Below are 22,166 nucleotides of genomic sequence, written 5' to 3'. Positions count from 1 at the left end.
AAATAAATGACATTAATCTGCATAAAATGGTATATCCCAAACCAGCTCAATGCTTCGCCCAAAACGCCCACCGAGCGAGGCTCAGATTTATCTATCCCAAAAATAAACAATAATTCCGTGTACCGGGTCTAATCCGTCCCACTGTCCCTGTATGGCGATATCCAGGGAAGAAAGCTTCAGATGGAAGCCTATCAACACAGCTAGGTCGTAGAAATTACACTCGTAACAATGCAGACCGTAAGTCATCATAACAGATCAAAGTCGTCCAGTTTCTCCCGATAGCTCATGATATTCCGTTTTATCTTGCTCGAGTCGACCCAAGTCACATAGTCCTCCATGTTCCTCGTGACCAAGAATGCAGGATCGGTGACGACTTCCGTGCCAACGCGCACATGCCCCTGCTCAATGAATTTGACGGCCTAATTAAAGAAAAGAACGAAATAGTTAGCGTCTCGTCCTATTCATTCTCATAGATGAGTCCTAGAGGGGGAAGAATGAAGGTCACCCACCGTGGACACGTTCTCCACCATCCCCGTCCTCGCCATAACAACACCTAACCTCCTTCTCGCGAACGAGCTCACAGTAACTTCTCTCTCAACCTTACTCAGCCCTGCCCCCTGCTCTCGATTTTGCTTTAGGATTCCCATCGTCCAGAGCTTTTCTAGGACCTGCGCCTCGATATCCTTGCGAAAGGAAGACTCCGGGTCTATGGCGGAGAGTTTATGAGCCAGTTGGCGCAGGGAGCCACAGAGGGCATTGTATTTCTTATAATCTAAGGGACCTTGGAGGTGATAGCGTTGGCGAACGGCGGTTTCGCGGTGGTTGTTATCGGATTTGTAGGTGTAGAGATCGACTTTGCGAAGGAGTCTGCGAAAAGGGTTAGTTGTTCTGGAGTGCTGTGTGGGTGTTGGAAAAGGTGACTTACTTCTTTTCGTGATGCTTTAGTTTACGAACCATTTTGGAAAAGGTATTCAAAAACTCCTATATGCCGGGCGTGGAGGGGATGGCCGTCGAGCTGGTGGTGCGACACGAACGGCTGGCGATGGTTATTTTTTGCATACTGCCGGCCACCAGGTTCAAAGGCGGTGAGTGGACCGACTGGGTGCTAGTTTAGTCTTTCTTGGCACCCAAATTACCCCCCAAATCATAAACTTTTAAATTTGGAGCCGCAGCAAATCTCATTTGTCTTCAATTGCTTTCTGCTTTTTCTACAACGGCCAAGGGAACTCGATGCAGAGACACGAAAAATTGTGGAGCTGTTTATTTTTATTAGTCTTTCATGAAGCGCAAGCCTTCAGGACCTTCCTCCCCTGCAAGCCCTGTTTTCCACAACGCAGGGAGGGCGGGGTAAGCATTGTTCGGGTTACTTGCTGCAACCAATTCCCCAACCATTGACATGAACTCATAGCTTTCAAAAATCCGGTTGCACAGTCGGCCCACATCCCTCTGTCCGCAATGGTTCTGCAAACATGTAAATAGGGACTAACGTCATTCTGGGGCAAAGCTTCGGGGCAGGATGGTAAGGAATTTGCATTCCGAATTCAGAAGATGACGAGGACTCCTCTGTACAGAAGCGTCTCATCCCAGGTAATAATCTTGTATCCTAGACCGGTTCGAGTCGAATACAAGAGTTCATGTATATTCTGGCCACATTGCGGGTCATGCTGATCAAACGCCGCAACGGCGTCAAGACGCTTGACGGGGCAAAATTGCGGGGTGGATAACTTATTGCTGTACGTCCGAAAGCCCGCAAAACGTCAGAGCATCCGTTCCCTTTTATCAAAATCGAATAAAAAGTGTCCTCTACAGGCATGTCCTACCCGCTGGCGGCTTGAATTGCGAGCGATTTCGTGGCCAAAATCCCGCCGTAAATTAAGGCCGGGAACACTTCTACGACATGACTGGTCGGCAGTGCAAAGAACCCTGATATTGGAGACAATCCTTGATGCGTCGTGAGAAGAGCAATTCTCGAGGTAACGGCCTCTTTCAGAACCCAACGAGGTCTAGAATCTTTGCGTGCAATCACCTTTTGCCACAACGTCTTCTACGAAGCGCCACCGTCGGGATCGGAAAGGTTACAACCATGGGGTGATCCATTGACTTCGGTTAAAGGCTTCCCTCACGCCTTTCCCAGTGGCCTCCAGAATTCGGACATCATCGCACCCATCACTTGTCCCAAGCATCACTGGGGTGGATTTTTTTTCCAGTCCGTGGGACTGAGTGCACTAGGGCCTCTTTAACTAGGGGTGGACTGATTTAAACTATTGGGATTGGCGGGATGGAGGCGATTTCACTGATAAGCACTTTTTGGTTGCCATCGAGACTCTAATAATTGCTGCCAAGGTTGAATCACGAAAACCTGCCGCTGAGAACTTGATTTGATCCCAGAAATGGGCCCGTGGTCGATATGACGGAGGATTCCGTACGTTTCGAAGAAACCTCATCTGCAAGCGATTATCGGTCGCATACGGAGTATTTGGATGCTGTGGAGGGGAAGAAATATGCCACGTTGGCCTAGCTACCCCTCATTCTCTCTCGTGTTCGTGGTCGAGAAGCAAAAACGCTTCGACGCGATGAAAATGGTCGAAACCAGAGCAGAGCACAGGACTGTCGAGGCGGCGGTGGACAGGATCAGCTTTCTCTTACGTCATGAAGGTTCCACCAGCGGCGCCTGGGCCCTTCTTCGACTTGCGCAACCTTAATCGTGTCTTGGAAAGCCAAACCGATCGTCTTATCTCGCTATTAGGGGGGCGATTCCTGGAAATCATTCGCAGGCCAGCTGCCCTCAATTCAATATCATCCCCCTTCTTTCCCATCATCTTTGCTGCTTTTTTTATCGCTGCTTTCTCTCCCACACAATTGCTACCTTTTTTTCCCCATCGAGTAACACAATACCCTTCTTAAATCCTCTTCAATTGCACAACGTCCGAAACACCTCCGGGACGACTTTTGCACTACCCCTGAGTGAACGACCAGCCACATGCTTCTCAGATCCCCGGAAGCTGTCACCTGAAGCCAACAAAATCATAATCCAATGCTCCCGATGCTCTCTTCAAAAAGTCGCTGGCCACTTACAAGCACGGGCCATTCGCTCACACAACCCTCGACACGATGCAGCTCTCCCTCTCAGCCGGCCATCAACTCTCGACCTCATCCAAACTCTCGATATGCCTCAACCCCTCCAGCCTCATCCCTTTTCTCCGACTCAATTGACTCGAGAATCTCCTCAATGCTCGAGCAAGATATCAATAAATCAAACGATAGCGACTACCAGCTCAAGCTGGCCCTGACAGATCTACTGAACTGCTCCGATATCAAGTCAGACCAAGAGGTGCGGAGATGGGTGCAGAATCGACTGATGGACACGGAGCACCGACTTAAAGCTCGACGCAAAAGCCGCATCATGCGGTGCGAACAATAAAAGCTACTATTTACCCTATCCTTCTTCTCTTGCAAGTCTCCTATCAGCGATGAAAAACGGAGCTGCTTCGGTGTTTTGGGAGGCCTATACGGGTGGCTAGCATTCGATTTTCCGACCAAATTTTTCTTTTCTCTTTTACCGACTTCCTACTTTTTTTAATTCGAGATTTCGCCTCGTTTGGACGTCTATTGAGCGATACATTACCTTGCATAGTGGCAATTTTTCTTTTCAGTGTTGGATTATATTCTCTTGAGGTTTGGAATGGTGTTTGATGTTTCCTTGGCTGTCCATTTCTGCGGTCAGACGACTACCGCGAACGGCAGCTTATTCAATCTCCCAGGGTTGGTCGAGGACCGAGAACATGTTTCAGCACTGCGTCTGTGCAACAGATGATCAACCAGTGTGCTGTATATAGCGTATACTCTTTGCTTATTATTAAAACTATATCTAGGGCAAATAAGCCGATAAAAAACATATTAGAACAGCATTTAATTCTTCAGTTCCTCGACTCTTTGCTGTAGGTACTCCGTTCAAGCACTTTTGTCCTTTCCACCCGCCCAGGATTGCCTTGTGTTGGGGCACCCTGCAGTTTTGTTGGAATATTTTCTAATCAACCTCAAGACTGAATATGCAAAAACTCTATCCGTATATTATATTGACCAGCGTGGTGTTTGGAAGCTGCATCTTATGCTTTAAATTATTATCAACAAAGCTTGGGCCCCTATCCCGAGCCTGCGGTATCCGGCATGGTACAGTACAAGTTTAGAATCTTGTTGACATCAAGCGCGGAGTATGTAGTTCACTCCTTTCGCCAATGATTCGGTCAGGCGCGGAATAGGTTGGAAGATGACAACCTCCACGGGCTAGCCAGGATGTTTGGAAAGTTTTCTGGAAATGTTCGCCCCACAGCGTGATCCACGGCGCTGCAGGCAACCGATAAGATAAGATTGGATCCCGCGGCCACGAAAACTCAAGTTGCAAAAAAAGTTCGTCGAATGAGCGCCCTGCTTTCTCCGGTTCATTGTTATTGAGCTCATATCTTATAATGGAGTGGGGTTACCATCATATTTATCTCCCTCCTTTTCTGCCTTGGTGGCCCCGGCTTGAGAAACCGCCGAGGATGTCACGATGAAGTAGTCTACTGCTTCAATGCAGAAAGATGAATCACAAGACACGACGGTATGAAAGGGCCGTATGAGCTGAGAGGTTGCTAATAGGATTTATCTATACGGAGTACTGATAGCGGACTTGGATGCTTGCTGCATCTTCCCGTGGAAACTTAGATTCCTCCGAACTAAGGAATGATCAACGGATGAAGGAATTATAAAAGTTATCCAAGCCGTTTTTGATGCCGAATGTGGAGTAGACATACTTGGTTATATGCTGAATAAAACACTCGAGGTACGGAGTAGTTAAACGAGAATACCGAAGAAAAGGGGGGCGGAAGAAGAGACAGAAAGTGAGATCGAATAACGAGAAGGGAAGGGAAAATAGCGCACAATGAAACGCAGGCCATTCAATAGCCAAATCATCTACAGAGTACCTCCAACCAGGATAATCAAAATCAACTGCAACCTGAGTATCCAAATTTCATGCAATTGGCGCAATTCACGAACTTGGGCAGGGCTAAATAACCGCAGGTCTCAAGCATATTATATTTTTTTTCGCCTGCTTCCCGTCAATGCCTACCTCGCTGGCAACCTCGTCAAAAGTATGGCACATAACATCAACATAATTCCGAACCACATATGACACGCTGAACCCACAGAGCCGTGAGCCGGCGCCGCAAAATTCTCTGCACATCTGTCGGGGTTTGCGGGTATGTAGTTACCAAGCCTCTGAATGGCAAAAGTTTCTCCCTGAGCAAAGCGGCACTGAGGTACCTGGCCTAATCGATATTCGTGGGTTGGAAGCGACCGCAGAGGTAGTCTATCTGGAACGCATTCTGGACATACAATGTTGGAAGTTGTTGGTGTAGTATCGTGGCTCTTCCTGGTGTCATACCATGTGCTATTCCGAGACACCCTTAAACCTGCCTTTCCTACGTGCAAGAAAGAAGGATATTATCGTGATGGGAATAGGAGAACATATGAACGTCTGCATCATTCAAATTCTTGGAAGCGTGTAAGGTTCTAGCAATGGAATCGTAGGATTGGCGCACGGGAGTGGTACCTCATGGCCGTTTCCATTAGGTAGAGTGAGCAAAGTATTATACAGGTCCACATATGCAATTTCTGTTGAATATAATTCTCCTCATGACTGACAGTGGCTATTAAAAGCGTGGATTTGAAAAAAAAAGAGAAAGAGACAAAAAGAAAGAAAAATTAAGCATCAGGTTAGTATAAATCCAGAATGCGCTTTGTATTGGAAACATCTCTATTGTACCCTGCCTGTCACAATGAAATCTATCGTATACGGTTCGGAGGTATGGAAGCGATGCACCGGGACGAAGCAGTAAGGTATCACCGATATATAGAATACGCCGGTTCGCGGTAGAAGGCGAAGAAAAGAAAGATCAAGGAAACGGGAATATGTACTATTACAATTCATCTCTTTGAGGAATAGGCCGGCCAGAATCCTTTTGCAAATCCACTCCGTGTTTCTTTCTCCACTTCTCGAATAGGGAAAAGAAATCTTTCTCCATCCCTTTCTCCATCTGATCTGGAAGTACGACGGTGTACTCCACATAAAGGTTTCCGAAATCTTCGCCATGATGCTCATGCAAATGGCCTTCGTGCCAAACTGGCATCCCTTCGCCCTTTACTGTCTCAACAGAAAGTGGCTGGACTACTTGTCCTCGCTTTCGGCCAAGTTGAACAATATGCCCATCGAGATGGGTTAAATTCCGAGTCCAATCTCCCATCCAGGCCTCTCGGAGACTGAGAACCTCTTTCCAGAACAAATCCTTGCCTTTCCGGCGGAAAAATGTCCCATCTGTCCTCTCCGCATCGTCATCTCCAAGCTGTGGTTCACTCTCCATCAACACGAGTATTAAATCTCCGGCAACCCAATCCGGACTCTCATCCGCTTCGTTCTCAAAAACTATTTTCGATCCTTTGCCCATTCCGCGTTCAATGGTCGCCGTTAGCGTCACTGGTTTTCGTACTACTCGTTTGCCCTGGCAAACAGGACACGGGTTACGTATTGATTGTCCCTTCCCACCACACTTATCACAGTGCATCTGGACCTGCTGAAATATGCCGGGTGCTAACATGTGCTTCTGAAGCACAACTCCATGCCCGCCACACTTGCTGCAGGTGTCTACTTTTCCATCTGCAGACCCTGAACCTTCACACGTGTCGCAAATTTGTTGCTTTTCGACTTGAAATTCGGCCTCTTTGCCACTGTAAAATGTTTGCAGGGGTACATGCATCCGGACTTCCATATCCGGGCCACGTCGCTGACCCGAATGTCCATAGTGACCTCCGCCGCCGAAGAAACGTGAGAACAAATCAAAAGGGTCATGAGTGGGGGCACCGCCGCCTTCTTTGTGCTGTTTCAGACCCTCATGGCCATACTTGTCGTAGATCTTTCGCGTGGAAGCGGTTGACAGTACATCGTAAGCTTCGGCTATGTCCATAAATTTCTGATGGGCAGATTCATCCCCACTATATATTTGACAGACAAAAACGGTAAGCACCGTCCATATAATTATTTCTTATCCTCAAGATAAATCAAGCGGTTTGACTAGGACAAATGGACTGGAGCTATAGACTTACGGATTCTTATCAGGGTGGTATTTCTTGCTTAGAGTCCTATATGCTCTTTTTATATCTCGCTCTGAAGCTGACTTATCTATTCCCAAAACCTTGTAGTAGTCTTCAGCGCAAAGTGTGAACGGAAGTAAGAAGAGAAGTGATAGCCCTAGGAGAAGTGGTAAGGGGAGCATCATGAAGTAATATGTGAATGGGAGGAAAGCGCCGAATCAAGTCAAGGGGCGCTTTGATATCTCAGCTTCCAAGACACCACGCTTCGCGACGAGGTTTCTCTGGTGGGATCACCGGTTGCTTCCCGTTACTGGTAGCGCAACGTAAGGGACATTTCGCAGCCTAAGGGGAGTGACAGAGGTAACGGTCAAATATGATGTAAGAGCTTTATAAGACCAATCTGAAGATAGCGTGTAAAAATAAGGGAGTGGACAATTGGCCACTTCTCCAATTCGGATCTCGATGATGATTCCTTATTACTGCTAGGTGGCAGCTTTTGCGATAAGCTGGGGCCAGCTCGCTATCATGGATTAATATTATTCCTCTCCGAACATTCGGAGAGGATCATATTTGATCCGAGGCAATCAGCCCACCTGCGACCATGATGGATCCCGACACTGTGGATAAAGCCGATGGCATTCGATTTTCTGATGCATGGCATGGAGGTGGATAGCAGTCATTTGAACTGGTTTATTATTTAACTAATGTACGGGGTAAATCATTCGCAATAGAAGAAAAAGCCAATTCATTAATTCGTGCCCATCATTTTCAGTTAAATTTGAGAGAAACCGAAATCGTTAACCAAAGAATAAAGAAATCAGAAGGAAATAAACATTAAGCTAAAAGGTTTGGCTCGGTTGGCGAGAATGACGTCTTGATGGTGAATAGTCGAAGATCCGATTCCTCCACGTCAGACCAATACCGCCGCTTTCATCTCCAGCGTCGACAATCTCCCCGGCTCTTTCCCCTTCTTCATGCCAGATCTTCATCAAACTGGCTGGCGTATACACATCCTTGAAGATACCCTTGCGATGCGCATCAATTCCCACCCTAGTGTATACATCTGGATCAGACTGAGGAGTCATCCTTGTCAAAACAGCTCTTACAAAGTTCGCAAAGTTATCTGGATCCGAGATTCTTGCTGCGCGCAGCCGTTCGCGCATGAAAACAAGCTCACGATTGACAGCCCGCGCGGTGGCTACAATTTGCTCGGCGATCTTCTTCTCTATTGTGCGACGAACCATGTGCTTGACAAACGGTTTCATCATCCACCAGAGAAAAGCCCACGAGCTTTTCTGGATCGTGTATTCGAGTTTATGGATATGAACTCGGACGGAACGCAGAGCAAAAACTTGCTCTAACCGCTGTCTGCCAACTGCGAACTCTAGGGAGATATCAATCCCGCGCTTGTCAAGGGCAAAACTAGCTATGCCCTCGTCGCCAAAGTACGGTATGTAAGGAGGGGAGTGAACACGGACCCAATATCCAAACTCTTGCGCGCTGATATTCAGTCCATTCATCGTTACATTCACGATGTTGGTCATGTCCGAAGTTGTCTCCTTGGAGTGTGTCTTTCGTAGTTCTAGACTGTTCGTGGTTGTCAAAAGAATGCGATATGGAAGGAAAGACGAAGAATGAAGAGTGTGGCCAGGCTCCAGAATAACATTTTCGAGAAGGAGGTCCATTTCTGGCACAGACATCTCTAGTCTTGGAATTGGGATATGTTGCACGGCTCGTATCAAAAGGGGCAAGAAAATATGCAGGGCATCAGCGGGCAGACGGGACCCCTCCTCACGAAAAGCAGCCACCAAATGGCCCGCTACCTTTTTGGTGGCGGCGACAAGTCTTGCAATGCTTTCATCTTGAGAAGCAGAATAGAAAGCCTGTTTTAGCTGATCGTAGAAATCGACTAGGCTTTGATCAGAGTCAGTACTCGCGTCCTTGAGCTTTTCCCGAAGAGAGCCGATGGAGGTGTCAGCAGAATCGTAAAATCCTGGGTTAGTTAGTAGGCTAAAGAGGGTGAAACCGATATTTTCAAAAGTTTCCTTAAACCTTTCATCGTCTTGATAATTTTCCATCAGCTTTTGAAACTTTTGTTCCAGGAGGCTCCAGTCCTCCTGACAACCGAAAGAAGATAGAAATGACCAGAGTTTTCTCATCGTTTTGGCGAATTCGGGGTTAGTTTCTATATTCTCTTCAATATCGATAGCCATCGACCCTGTGGCGCGGTAATATATCATGGAATAATGTTGGATTATTCGGGATATTGTGTCCGCGGAGTTGGAATAATCTTCCCTTTTGCGTAAACTATCCACTGTTTGTTTAATACGATGCAAAAGAGACTCTTTTTGTTTTTCAGCTAAGTTCCTCTTCATACTGTCAACGGCGTCCCGGCCAGTTTGTTTGACTGCATTTTTGGCAGTATCAGCAATTCGTCCGGCTTCTTGAGCAACATCGTCACCCGTAGGCCGTTGCTCCTCTTGAGACCCATCTGCTCCGATTACATTCTTTTGTCGCTCTGAAGGCTCAACTTCTTCAGAGACATGAGCAGCGGTAGTGGACACAGAGGAGGCTGTGTCTGCAAATATCTGGCGAGAGACCGTCGTCAGGTCACCAACAAGGAGGCGGAAGTCAGCATTTGTCATCAAAAGACTTGTAATGGTGCGCAGACTTTCATATGCTGTTCGATAGTCAGTATGATAGTTCAAAGATAACGGAAGACCTCGCCGCCTGGGTGAGATCAAATACCGGCTGCAGTATCTGCCTGCGCCTTGGCCGACGACGCAGTCCCAGCAAGGCGAGCAGTGTCTACGGACACTTTTGACCTTGAGAGGTTCCAAATAACTTCTTGAAGTTGATCATCCCCATTTTTGTCACGTAAAACCTGGATAAAGACCCGTAACCATGCCCTGCAGTCTTGGGCGAGCTGTCGACCTGAACTGCTCAGTGTTGGGTTATCCGGGTTCAATAAATCCGAGACAAGCAAGGCTCGAAGATGTGAAACGATCTGAGCAGAGGATGGCATGAACCCGGAATACACTGCTCGAAGCATTTCGTATCCGTGCAATTTCTCCTGCAGGTCCCGCTGCAGGCTGGTATTGCTTTCATGCTGTGGAAGAAGGGGCTCCGTCTCGCCATGGCGAGGTCTACGGGGTTTACAACACGAGAGCATGGTGTGCAATGTGAGCTGGCTCTATCATTGTCAAAAATCAGCAAATACCAATGTAATATAAGTTTCCAGTATCCTTTAATCAATTGAATGACAAACTTTCTCAACTTATGCTAGAGCAATTGGTGTCAAGAGCCGGGCTAGACCTCTTCTGCATTGAAGGTCTGAGCTCGAAACCATCAAGGAGTTGGCCCAACGATCCTCACCCTCAATCATATGACGAGAAGCAACATTGCTGGATGAAGGCTTACAATGGCGTTATACAGCAAACCTCGTGCGGAGAATGACGCGCCCAGTCCCAAACAGGAAAAACAGGGAACGCGATGCCAAGACCGGCAGAACGGTTCTGGAACTTCCCAGCCACAAGCAACAAGCCACGCCACTCTCGCGATGCGTGACTCTTTAAAACTGCCAGTGGGGTGTTTGGAGACGGAGGGCCTGAGGGAAATTTTTAGGTGCTATTATGGACAGGACAGAGTGCGGTTTCAAAAAGAGATTGATTGATTGATTTGCTCATTAAGTTGGTGTCTGCATCCAATTCTGGTGCTCCAGAACGGGTGCTACCTAATGCGGCTAACTCTCTTCCCAGGCTTAGGGCTTCAGTACAAAGTTCATCCACCTCCAGTTCCCTCAGTCCCCTGTCCCTCATTGCTTCTTTAATTCCCTCAGACCATTCACTTATCTTGCATTACATAGATATTTCATTGCCATACAGATCTTGTGCCTACTGTTAGAGAGATGGTCACAGCAGAGCTAAAGAAGTGGTCAGTTTAGGTTACATGTTGCTAATATTCCCCAGGCTTGGCTAGTCTCTAGGCTCAGCAGGATGGAATTTTACAAGACACCTCTTCCAGCTGTAGTAGAAATTTCATGCTACCTATATTGGGTGCTGGATGTGGTGGTGCGGACAAAGATATGATTCTCAGTACGAATGTTGTGTGGTTTCAAAAAGAGAGAAAATAATTATGACGGTCCTCGGCCTTACCCAGGAAATTGCGGTTCGGCGACAATGAAACCGTAGTATGAGATCAGAGTTCAGGATCGGCCCGACTGCCCTAGTTGGTTAACTCCATATTATCGCCGCTTGTGTGTCGAAATGGCGTGCTTCGACAGGTCTAGGACGTTATTCTAACATATTTCACGAGCACGAAAAATATTACATAGCAAATATGCGAATGGAGACTTTATTTATACCCTAACACAGAGATGGGTTTTCGTATGGAGAAAAAGGTGAGGGTCCATACGGAGTATAGACTACGAGGACTGTCCTTATCAACGGGATAAATTTTTTCCCGGGCATCCAGCAGTCTCAACTGGATAACCCCGGCAGCGTTCAACCGTTGTCCACAAGCCTCAGATCCTGTGTCCGGAGTACGGAGTCGTAGAAGTTATTTGTGACAATGTAACAAGGACAAGGATCGAGAGACCGAACCCGGGCAGCGATTCCGAGCATGTCCATCCATATTGGTGAATGCACAAAGTCCTTCTATCTGTTACTGTGAGAGGGAGTGGCCCGGCTCAAAAATATATAAGTTGGTTAAGGCCTCCGAACTGGTAGCATACTTGGAAACTTGCCTTGTTGGGGGTCAATTTTGCCCGAAATCCGGGTTGGAAGTCAGCGAAGCGCATAGGAACCCCAGTGCATAAAGACTTGCAGTGCCTGGACCGCGTGTCAGATCTGCTCTTAGCCCGACGATCCCTCGCATCCGAGAACCTCTAGCTGGGGGAAATTGTAACGCGGGATTAATAATTGGCAGGGGAAGGGAGAGAGAGAAAAAAAAAAATAAAAATAAAAATAAAAATAAAAAGTGATAGACGAGAAGAAAGGACAGGTGGCATTTGTTTCATCTTTTCAACCAGCGTTGTCGCGAAAAATCACTCTCTGTCGATAACGATGTCGTACTCTGCACTCCGACGGGAGTAACCATTGTTTTGATGCATGCATAAGACTCGCCTTTGCATTCGGAGCAATATAAACTCCGTCTAACGCGCAGCATGGCGACACTCCGTTGCGAGTAGCTAAACGACTCCGGAATCCGTGCAGATGACGGGTGCAGAACACATAGAATTGCTGGGAGAAACATATCAAGGAATTTCCCACAGAATGACACGTCTTGTTGGGGGCCCAACCATTTCCCGACACTCTGGACATCACCCATATCATTCGTCGGCGATGCTCAAACTCGACGACCGGCAGAGGGCGGCGTCCTTGGCCCCCCTGTACCCTGACGTCCACACGAGATGCCAGCCACTGGGCAGAAAAAGTAAAGTTCTTAGGCTCCTTTCTGATGCATTAGTACCCGCTCATTGGTGTGGTATCCCATCGCGGCTTGGCCGCTGGGGTAGCAAGACGGAGAGCTAACTGGATGGGGACCTAGTTCGTGCAGGGGAGAGGTCGCAGGGAAGCTCGACATCAGAGGTTGGGTCTGAAAGAGCCTTGTTGCGTTGGATGTCCTTTTTTTACTTCCATAATAATGCCTGCTGTTATTATCGTTGAAGATCAATGGGGATTATGTATGGAAATCGAGCTAAAACAGGAACAAAAGGATCACCAGGAGCGGTAATACTAGGGGATTGCTTCGCCCGGATGTATGAGTGAATGATGATGAAATGAAATTGCTTTGGGTAAATGGATGTCGTAGATGAACAGGGTATGAAAAGTTTGGGCCGAGAATAAAGATACAGCGCACGCCTTCAACCGAGGTTTCTGAGGCATGGCTGAAACTGGGCTGGGAGGAGGCAGGGAGACAGGCTCTGACTTTATAGGATTCATCGGGTTCAAGGTGCAATTGTGCGGAGCGATGAGTCAAGTTCTTTTTCGTGCGTCAGACTTTCGGGTTCTCCGCATGGAGACCAGAATCCCAAAACCTTTTCCCACGAAAACTCACACGAGAAACTTCCCCAGACATGCTGCCTGTTAATTGGTGACTTCGCCCATCCCTCCTTGCTGGACCAACCCGATATCGCCCGATCGGAGCTGTCTTACCCATTTGCAGCCCGCCAGAAGCTCTCACAGGCTGACGGCGCAATTTCCTCGAATCCCCTTCTTCGGGGGCTAGCCAGCATTTCCACCCGTAGCCGCCCCTCCCTTCACCTTCGAATTCGCTTCACATATGTAAGGGCGTGGATCCTCAGGGTTGCCCTAGCTTTTCCCTTGGAGCCCAATGCGCTTGTCCTTTACTCCTCTTAAAAGACCCTCTCCTTGCTCTCCTGCCTATCTGTCAGCGTTGAATTCCAGTCCTTTAGCACGTCCTCTCCCTCGTCAATCCTTCATTCCGTTGGCATCGACACTTGCCATTATGAGTCAATCACCCTCTCGCTTTCAGCAGCGTCATGCTGTCCACCCCCCCACTGGCCCTGCGTGAGTATCCCGCTCCCTCGCACTGTTTCGTCTGACACATCAGGCTGACCGTTCCCTTGGGCTGCAGAGAGATGAACTATGATACAGCCAACCCTGGCTACATCCGCAAGTACCTTCGCACATACGGCCTCACTCCTCCACACGTTGATAGCTACGAGGTTCAGAAAACGAGATGTGCGTAAGGTAGAGAAAGTAACCGATGGTGGACTCTGTGCTGATCGTGCTGTCCAATCGGCTAGGTCTCACACAATTGGCACTCAAGTCAACCGCAATAGATAAATTCCTCTATCTCAGCGCCATTAGAAAGAATAATGTGCACTTGTTCTACCGTTTGGTTGTAGACCACTTGAAGGCAAGTTAACCAGCAATCCTTCCTGCACCGAACGGGACTAACCAGCTAACTTGATCCAGGCGCTGACACCGTTGATTTACACTCCCGTGGTTGGAGAAGCTTGTCTGAAATGGTCGGAGATTTATCAACAGCCCGAAGGTAACACACGCCTTTCATCATTTACTTCGTCAATTTGTGGGGAAATCACATGCTAATCACCCACCGACAGGCATGTATATCAGCTACGAGGATCGGGGCAACATCGCTGGGGTCATCCAGAACTGGCCTCAGCCCAATGTAGAGATCACATGCATAACCGATGGCTCAAGAATCCTGGGGTTGGGTGACCTCGGTATCAATGGCATGGGCATTCCAATTGGGAAGCTTGCTCTGTATACTGCCTGCGCCGGCATTCGGCCAGAGGTCACTCTTCCTCTCACATTGGACTTGGGCACAAGCAATAAATCTCTGAGGGAAGACCCTCTATACATGGGGAGCCGGAGGGAGAAGGTCACTCCAGAACAAGAACTTGAGTTCCTGGATGAGTTGATGACTGCTCTGACGGAAAGATGGCCAGGGTCAGTACTTGTCCGCCGACCGTCCATGGGCACCGAGAACTAACCGCCTTTTAGCATTGTTATCCAGTTTGAGGATTTCAAGAATCCATTCCCAGCCCTGGCGCGGTATCGCCATAATTATACCTGCTTCAACGATGATATCCAGGGTACTGGTGCAGTCATTCTGGCCGGTGTGATGAACGCAGTGAAGAAGTCTGGAATTCCTCCCCAGAATCACAAAGCCGTGTTCTTGGGGGCGGGGAGCGCCGGTGTTGGTGTTGCCAAACAGATCGTTGACTTCTTTGTCCGCGAAGGAATGACCGAGGATGAAGCTCGGGCCTGCTTCTACCTTGTCGATACTAAGGGCCTTGTGACTGCTGACCGTGGTGACAAGCTTGCCGCACACAAAGTTTACTTTGCGAGAACAGATAATGGCGGCAGACAGTACAAGACTTTGGAGGAAGTCGTCGACTATGTCAGGCCGACCATGCTCATGGGATTGTCCACCCTTGGCGGAGTCTTCACACCTCAGATCCTCAAGAAGATGAGCGATTGGAATAAGAAGCCAATCATCTTCCCTCTATCAAACCCTTCTGCTAACTCGGAATGTAATTTCGAGTCCGCCGTTGTCAACACCGACGGTCGTTGTCTCTTTGCGTCCGGATCTCCATTCCAACCTTTCTCCTACACAAACCACGCTGGTGAGACAAAGACACACTACCCTGGCCAAGGTAACAACATGTATGTCTTCCCGGGCATCGGACTGGGAACCATCCTTTCAAAGGCCGTAGAGATCACCGACACCATGATATACGCCTCCGCCCAGGCTCTTTCCACGGCCCTGACATCTGAAGAAATTGAACAAGGACTCCTTTATCCGGACATTACCAGGATCAGGGAGGTTAGCGTTTTGGTTGCCCGAGGAGTAATCCGTGCAGCCCAAGAAGCCAAGGTAGATCGCGAGACTGGTATCCGAACGTTCTCCGATTCCGACCTGGATGCCTGGATCAAGTCCCGGATGTATAATCCCCATGGAGAAGTCCAGTCGCTGGAGAGGGAAGTCGGCCTCCTCCTTTCTTCCATTGGCCGCCTGAATGTAAACAGAGAGGAAGGCTCTGCTGCGCACGAAGTGAATGGAGATTCGAAACTTTAATTTTTTTTTTTTTTTTTTTTCTTTTGGCATTGCTTGGTTTCTTGGTCCCAGCCCATTTGTTTTCTCTCACGCCTTTTTTTTTATTTTTTATTTTTTTCTTTGATGTCCATTTTTCATAATATGTTTCCCCAACTAACTAGCATTTTCATTCTGAGGTCATGGCCCGGTTTCACGCAGGGATGAAGGGGCAGGGTCCGGGATCAAAAAGTCATGTCATGAGTGTTTGCCTATTATGTTCTGATGCCTTGGTGTATTGAAACCCTGCCCGCCTTGGAAGTTCGTGATATCCTGATTTTGGTATACATTGTAGAGGTGCATGGATGCGCCTCCTGCCCCCGACTATGTTTAGTTACATGATGCATTTGTAGCCTGGTTTAAAGGTGTGATTTTGTCGACTTTGCTGCTCTTTTCTGTTGACTATTCCTAACTATCTTGAATAAATTTTGGGGTAGTTGGTAGTTAACATGTAGCCAGGAAATGATGAATTACATATTTGGGTTTTGTATCGTCGAACCCGCCCCTGCGCTGCCTCGTAGCTCCGCCTACATACCCATGGCCGAGCTCCTCCGTACCTACATCCATCCTACCCAGCTGCCCGGCGCTGTGGAGCAAGGCTCCCTCGCGCCACGTGGTAGTGAAGAGTCTGGAGAGAAGCTCTCCCCCAGCAGGACAGGGGCAGATCTCCACCCGATGCTCGGAGTACTTCCGTGAAGCCTAAATAAGCTCGCCCTGGCATGTCGGCGCACGGTCGACCTTTTTTGTTTCTCCAGACTTCCCATCGCCCTGGGTCTGGTCTTTGTCTGTCGATCTCCGCATGCTCCACTTCTATCCGCGCAGTCCTTGTTTGCTCGACTGGCGGAGATGTGCGTCTTGTTTTGTGGGCGAGGACGCGGGGGAAGCGTTGGAGGTTTGGGAAGTGCCAACGATCTCCCCCAGCTTCCCCTCATCATCAAACCATGACTCAGATTGCCTTCTCCTACGCCCATCGATACCCCCTTCCTCCAAGCAGCAGGGTATCCCAGAGGTATCGTCGAACAGATTTCCCCCCGCATAAAGTACCTTGCTCTCGATCTCGCTGCCATCCTGCTCAAAATGCGGGGTAAATTTGCTCCACGATGCTCTACAAGGCGTCTGCGAGAAGAATGTGCACATGCATTTAGGTACGATTAAGATAGCTTAGAACCTCTAGGCTACAATATGACAACAGATTACTTTGATGAGGGGATGTATCCCCTGCGTATGTCCTCCGTGAATGCCAGCGACCTGTGATCACAATCAACTTTGCGTTGGGGTACGGAGTACACGACCCCAGTACTTCGCAGTCACCCCTCGGCACGGGAACAAGACAAGCAAGGCGACCTGAGAATACTCCGTACAGCCTGAGAAATATCCCCCTCATCCTGTTATGGCTGGGGATGACCAGATTTGCATTTCTATCTTAAGACACAGGCCGGACGGCAGCGGTGCAGCTCGAAGTCACCCTCCCTGCCCCTCAGTGGCTTATTCCTAGCTTTTAGCATTGTGCTTGGGTTTGCAACAGGAGACAGACAACTACTAATCTGCATCCACAGATGCATCAACTGGGCGTCCTACCATCATCCAAGCAGCTGCTCTGCTCGATGCTCTGGCCCCTTGAGCCCCTTTCCCGAGACCACACATTGATGGACGTTTGGGTCCTCCGGGGCTCGGTGACCCCAACAATGCCGACGCTCTTTGCATAGGAATCGAACGGCTCTCCAATGGCATCCACCATGTTTCATTCAGGTGAGTCAATCTCAGTTGCACAAAGCCTCGAACTCACACTCAGGAAATGTCACGGCGAAATAGGCCAATCATATGTCACGACAGAACAACTCCCAGGCAAACGGCGCAAACAGGAGCGAACAAGGATGAGATAAGTCAAGCAGCTGGCGCCCAACAGGAGTCACAGGACATCAATCGGCGAATTTAGTATTAAAATCGATCAGACGGCAAGTCCAAGGCCGGAAGTGGTGACTTGACGTGCGGCTTTTCGCCCTCGACTTGCCAGGTTTTCCCGCCACGCCTGGATCAAGTAACATGCACGCACTCGATCACTTCCTGTGGATCCGCTCACCTCTAAACATCCTCGGGGAGTATGAATAGTCTCCATCACCCTAGGACCACAGAAGATACTAGGATAAGCCATAGATATTAGCACGAAGAGTGTGAAAGGGACAAATAAAAGTGCGTGCACAATGGGAGAGCAAGAAGGCTCTCATATGGTTGCAGACGGAGAAGCCGCGGGACAGCAACAACATCAAGAGGACCACGCGATACGCAATCTGAAAGCCCTAACTAACTAACTAGTTAACTAGTTAACTAAACTCAGAATAGGCACGGGTGCCAAACCGAGTACATATGGACGGACACTATGTAGGCTCTGGCGCGGTCGGTGGGGACTTGTCATCACTTGTCATCACAACATTTTACTCCGAACAGGAAGCTCTTCTCCTTTTTTTTTTCTTTCCTTTTTTTTTTTTTTGGTGTGTGTAGGGAATGTTGACAAATGAAGTGGGCATAACTAACTAACTAGTGAGTTCTGAAACCCGACACCAACGTGCACAGTTGTCTGTTTACTTCCGGTCAGCCTCCAGCTGAGCGAAGAGACCAACCGTTGAGCCGGGAGACAAGTGTCAAAGCCATAACTAACAATTATGTAACTAACATTTAACAACTCTATAGAGCTGCGCTACTTGAAGCCACGAATCCTTCTGGTCAAGAAACGAGCTGGCTACGTGTTCTAAAATTGGACCAAACAGGCTAAGCCATCCGTGTCAGCCCTAAATCCCAGCGCCAACATTTGATGCCAACTTATGAAGAGCGTTGTGAAAATGTTAGTTAGGCACTACTGGCAGCTCTTAGCTTCACCATCGATTCAGTTGGGCATAAATCGCTGATCGGTTTCGACCGAGACTATGTATTTTATTGCTGCGTGCCATGTCAATCTTACAGGCTTGGGAAAAGGTTCTTGCCTGAAAGGAGATTGCAATATTGCTGGATCGTTTGCTGCAATGTTGATTTTTGGTTGATATAAATTCTAGCACGGGCAGAGTTCCAGCTCCCCATGCTAGAAGAGATACGTCCTGCGTCTGTGGTATAATAGAGCGGACTGGTCACTCAACATGCTATGAATGTGTCGGACCCATCCCGCACAGAGCTATGCCGCCCTAGGCATATCACGAGTGATATTAGGGGTTCATTGGCACCATCCGATGCTCGTTGCTTTTCATTTTCAGTACGGAGTACTCCGTACACTGCCCAGCTCTACGACGCACCTTGTTACGGATGTGGATCCTCCCCCGGCAAGGGAAAAAGGGGGGGGGGGGGGCCTCTCACTTTCAGCAGCACTTTTTATTTCACTGTGTTGGGGCTGATGTCCCCATGGTGGTGGATAATGTTTGGCCTATATATTACCCAAAGCACTGAATACGGTTTAATCTGGTTGCTTCAGGATCGCAGGACAAAGCCTACTCTGGAACTTTCTCTTTGGTGAGAACCTTATTTTTGTCGTTAAAAGGAAGAAGATGGGATTAGAAGAGCATGCTGTTCGTCCCAGTAATGACGATTCCAGAATTGACAGTTCCGCTGAGGACCTATCAGCATCTCATGATGAAGATGTCGAGAAGGGAAATGGTTCATTGGTTCGGGCACTGCGCGAGAGGCATTTGCAGATGATCGGAATTGGTAAGTAGGAGGAGTCCTCGAGAGTTTCCTTTTGCTGAAACGGAGGTGTCCTAGGTGGCTCTATTGGCGCTGGTTTGTTTATTGGATCTGGACAGGCATTGAGCAACGGCGGGCCTGCGAGCACGGTACGGTCCTTGTACAATTGTTTTTTCAATCCGAACAAGAAAGGGGTTCCATCAGCAGTTCAAGTTCCTCGTTAATAATTCTACCACTCATATGTAGTTTCTGGGATTTGCAATCACCGGTGCTATGGTGCTATGCAATTTACAGGCCTTGGCGGAATTGGCGGTGATATATCCCGTAAATGGAGCGTTTTACACATATGCATTCCGCTTTATTGATCCAGCGTGGTAAGTGATTAGTTCTAGGTCATATTTTCTCCGATAGATGGATATTATATGCTAACATTTCGTCCGATGAGGGGATTTGCTATGGGGTGGCAGTACGCGGTTTCCTGGCTAATCATGCTTCCAATCGAACTTACTTCTGCGGGACTGATGATCACCTTTTGGACATCGGACATCAATGTTGGAGTCTGGTCCGCTATTTTCCTAGTAATGGTGACTGTGGTTCAATTCTTTGGCATCAAGGGCTATGGAGAGAGTAAGAACACCGTCTGTTACTGTTTTAGAACTGGGTTTTATATTAGATCCGGGAGGGTTTGTTAACTAACATCCGCACAGCCGAGTATATCCTCGCTCTTGTCAAGGTCATAACGTGTGTTGGTTTGATTATAGTCGGTCTCATCATCAACGTTGGCGGTGTGCCTACTGATAATCGAGGGTACATCGGCGGAAGGTATTGGCATGATCCAGGAGCTTTTCGCGATGGTGCTAAAGGCTTTATATCGGTACTGGTGACTGCAGCATTCGCGTACACAGGCACCGAAATGATTGGATTAGCTGCTGCCGAGACAGTAAATCCCCGAAAATCTATACCAAAGGCGACCAAACAGATGCTATGGTGCATCGTTTTCTTTTACGTTATTAATATCTTGTTCGTCAGTTTAAATATTCCCAGTGACAGTCCCGCGCTCCTTGGCGCGAAGGGAGGAAATATCAAAGCAAGTCCGTTTGTCATTGCTGCCGAGCTTGCGGGTATCAAAGTGCTGCCGTCCATTATCAACGCTGTGATTATGCTCTCTATCATTGGCGCTGCAAATCTTTGCTCGTATGGCTCGACACGTACATTACAAGCTTTGGCTGCCACAGGAAACGCGCCGAAGTTTTTCGCATATATTGACAGCAAAGGACGGCCGGTGTGGTGCATTCTACTGCAGATTGCATTCGGTATGCTAACATTTATAAGTGAAGCAGCATCTAGCGAAGTTGTCTTCACGTGGATGATGGCACTGAGCGGATTGTCCGGTCTATTCTTGACGACAAGTATCTGTTTCACCCACATCAGATTCAGGCGAGCGTGGAAGCTCCAAGGGAAGAATGAGGAGGATATTCCATATCGTTCACCTTTTGGGGTCGTTGGGAGTATTATTGGTATGGGCCTGTCAACAATCGCTATTGTAGCTACGCTTTATCTTGGAATATTTGTAAGTCCAACCTCCCTTCTAAATCCCATTCGAAGCCTTGGTTGACCACGTGAACTTCCTTATTTGATTCTACCAGCCTATCCACGCAACATCCAGAGTGGAATTCTTTTTTCAAACATGCATGGCTGCACCACTTGCTCTGGTGGCAATGCTTGGCTGGAAAATCTACAAGAGAAATTGGAAGTTTGGCGTTGATCTGCGGCGTGTCGACCTTGACGAGGGTAGACGAATGGATTATTACTCTTCAGGAGAGGACGATCATGAACTAAGGGAAAAGGGTTCATCCTTGACCAAAAAAGTGGTCGGTTTCTTCTTTAACAAAGGATAGATCTCTTGACTGATCAATCCAAATGTTATTTCTGGCGGGAGGACTTTTAGGCGCCCTGGATACACAAGGAGCCGTATCCAGGGAAAATGTCTGCGAAACCTTGGGCATTTCTCATGGATGATTCGCTTAAAGAACACGTTCGACGTGGATCTACCACACCCAACTCGCTCACTGCTTGAGGGACCGGGGGCGTTAATAATAGCCAGTTAACTCCAATGTGACGAACCGCCGAGATCACGATAGCGCCATGGATCAGTCGGCAGCCCGACTAGGAAGGGAGAAGATATGTGACCCCGTTTGTCCACTCGATGACCGGAAATCATTTACTTTTTTACGCCATCGCAAGGCCGGAAACAAGTCCGTTTTGCTGGCCGTTATCTTTCTCTTCGGTAACCTAGACTTCTGTCAAAATCTGGAGATCTCAGCTGAACTAGCACCCATTCAGTCGAAACTGAAAGAGCAGACATAAAGTTCCTAGAATAATAAATTCAGCTTAATTGAGACACATGTTGTCTCTTCACTTGGACTTTCCAATATTTTAGTGTTCTTGGCATAAAATAACTGCACTCTTCTCTCAGCTGCCACAGCGCCTCGCCTTTTGACACAAAAATGTATTGAATTCATCAGCCAAGGGATCGTTTGCTGGGGAATGTGAACAGAGGGTGAGCCAAAGCAAATGCAATCTGTGTGCGATTTCAAAAAGAACAAAAGTGAGTAGTCTTCGTTCGTCCTTGTGGAGATGTATAATACACTCTGCGCACAGTGAATAACCGATGGATCATAAGTATCTGACAAAAGAAAAAGAGAAAATCAACCCTAAACCTCTCACAGCATACCAGGTTGTTAATCCATCCTTTACATGAATTAAAATGCCTAAGATCACAGGAA

At 48.0% G+C, this 22,166-nt stretch overlaps 9 protein-coding genes across 9 annotated transcripts; 4 read left to right on the top strand and 5 right to left on the bottom strand.

Moving 5' to 3' along the window:
* Positions 1-17: 17 nt before the first annotated feature.
* CIMG_00867 (U3 small nucleolar ribonucleoprotein IMP3) lies at positions 18-1,509 on the bottom strand. Its single transcript, XM_001247095.2, has 3 exons — positions 926-1,509; positions 510-867; positions 18-419 (listed from the first exon to the last, which is right to left on the bottom strand). The coding sequence occupies exons 1-3, from the start codon at positions 955-957 to the stop codon at positions 246-248; spliced, it is 564 nt and encodes a 187-aa protein (XP_001247096.1). The 5' UTR covers positions 958-1,509; the 3' UTR covers positions 18-245.
* A 1,295-nt stretch (positions 1,510-2,804) lies between these two features.
* On the top strand, positions 2,805-3,958 carry CIMG_00869 (uncharacterized protein). The gene has a single exon (XM_001247097.2). It carries the CDS (start codon positions 3,044-3,046, stop codon positions 3,419-3,421), a length of 378 nt encoding a protein of 125 aa, XP_001247098.2. The 5' UTR covers positions 2,805-3,043; the 3' UTR covers positions 3,422-3,958.
* A 1,801-nt stretch (positions 3,959-5,759) lies between these two features.
* Positions 5,760-7,580, bottom strand: CIMG_00871 (DnaJ domain-containing protein). The gene is made up of 2 exons (XM_001247099.2): positions 7,141-7,580; positions 5,760-7,029 (listed from the first exon to the last, which is right to left on the bottom strand). Exons 1-2 carry the CDS (start codon positions 7,311-7,313, stop codon positions 5,961-5,963), a joined length of 1,242 nt encoding a protein of 413 aa, XP_001247100.1. The 5' UTR covers positions 7,314-7,580; the 3' UTR covers positions 5,760-5,960.
* Positions 7,581-7,800: 220 nt separating this feature from the next.
* Positions 7,801-10,505, bottom strand: CIMG_00872 (uncharacterized protein). The gene is made up of 3 exons (XM_001247100.2): positions 10,397-10,505; positions 9,877-10,321; positions 7,801-9,808 (listed from the first exon to the last, which is right to left on the bottom strand). Exons 2-3 carry the CDS (start codon positions 10,298-10,300, stop codon positions 7,968-7,970), a joined length of 2,265 nt encoding a protein of 754 aa, XP_001247101.1. The 5' UTR covers positions 10,301-10,321; positions 10,397-10,505; the 3' UTR covers positions 7,801-7,967.
* A 44-nt stretch (positions 10,506-10,549) lies between these two features.
* On the top strand, positions 10,550-11,216 carry CIMG_00873 (uncharacterized protein; the record flags this gene model as incomplete). Its single annotated transcript, XM_001247101.1, has 3 exons — positions 10,550-10,774; positions 10,994-11,061; positions 11,114-11,216. 3 exons carry the CDS (start codon positions 10,550-10,552, stop codon positions 11,214-11,216), a joined length of 396 nt encoding a protein of 131 aa, XP_001247102.1.
* Positions 11,217-11,433: 217 nt separating this feature from the next.
* On the bottom strand, positions 11,434-13,005 carry CIMG_10630 (uncharacterized protein). Its single transcript, XM_012358842.1, has one exon. The coding sequence runs from the start codon at positions 12,454-12,456 to the stop codon at positions 12,142-12,144; it is 315 nt and encodes a 104-aa protein (XP_012214265.1). The 5' UTR covers positions 12,457-13,005; the 3' UTR covers positions 11,434-12,141.
* A 371-nt stretch (positions 13,006-13,376) lies between these two features.
* Positions 13,377-16,162, top strand: CIMG_00874 (NAD-dependent malic enzyme). The gene is made up of 6 exons (XM_001247102.2): positions 13,377-13,658; positions 13,726-13,832; positions 13,898-14,010; positions 14,070-14,148; positions 14,219-14,567; positions 14,622-16,162. Exons 1-6 carry the CDS (start codon positions 13,462-13,464, stop codon positions 15,697-15,699), a joined length of 1,923 nt encoding a protein of 640 aa, XP_001247103.2. The 5' UTR covers positions 13,377-13,461; the 3' UTR covers positions 15,700-16,162.
* Positions 16,163-16,184: 22 nt separating this feature from the next.
* Positions 16,185-16,781, bottom strand: CIMG_12828 (uncharacterized protein; the record flags this gene model as incomplete). The annotated part of the gene is made up of 2 exons (XM_004445817.1): positions 16,185-16,241; positions 16,287-16,781. The coding sequence occupies 2 exons, from the start codon at positions 16,779-16,781 to the stop codon at positions 16,185-16,187; spliced, it is 552 nt and encodes a 183-aa protein (XP_004445874.1).
* Positions 16,782-18,654: 1,873 nt separating this feature from the next.
* CIMG_00876 (amino acid permease) lies at positions 18,655-21,783 on the top strand. Its single transcript, XM_001247104.2, has 7 exons — positions 18,655-19,404; positions 19,459-19,529; positions 19,627-19,754; positions 19,826-20,007; positions 20,088-20,950; positions 21,027-21,251; positions 21,329-21,783. Exons 1-7 carry the CDS (start codon positions 19,245-19,247, stop codon positions 21,455-21,457), a joined length of 1,758 nt encoding a protein of 585 aa, XP_001247105.1. The 5' UTR covers positions 18,655-19,244; the 3' UTR covers positions 21,458-21,783.
* Positions 21,784-22,166: the final 383 nt, after the last annotated feature.

This window comes from Coccidioides immitis (genome assembly GCF_000149335.2).
Source record: "Coccidioides immitis RS genomic scaffold supercont3.1, whole genome shotgun sequence".
In the NCBI taxonomy this organism is placed as follows: domain Eukaryota; kingdom Fungi; phylum Ascomycota; class Eurotiomycetes; order Onygenales; family Onygenaceae; genus Coccidioides; species Coccidioides immitis.
The sequence above is the reverse complement of the archived record's forward strand: the minus strand, read 5'-3'. Positions and strand labels throughout refer to the sequence as shown.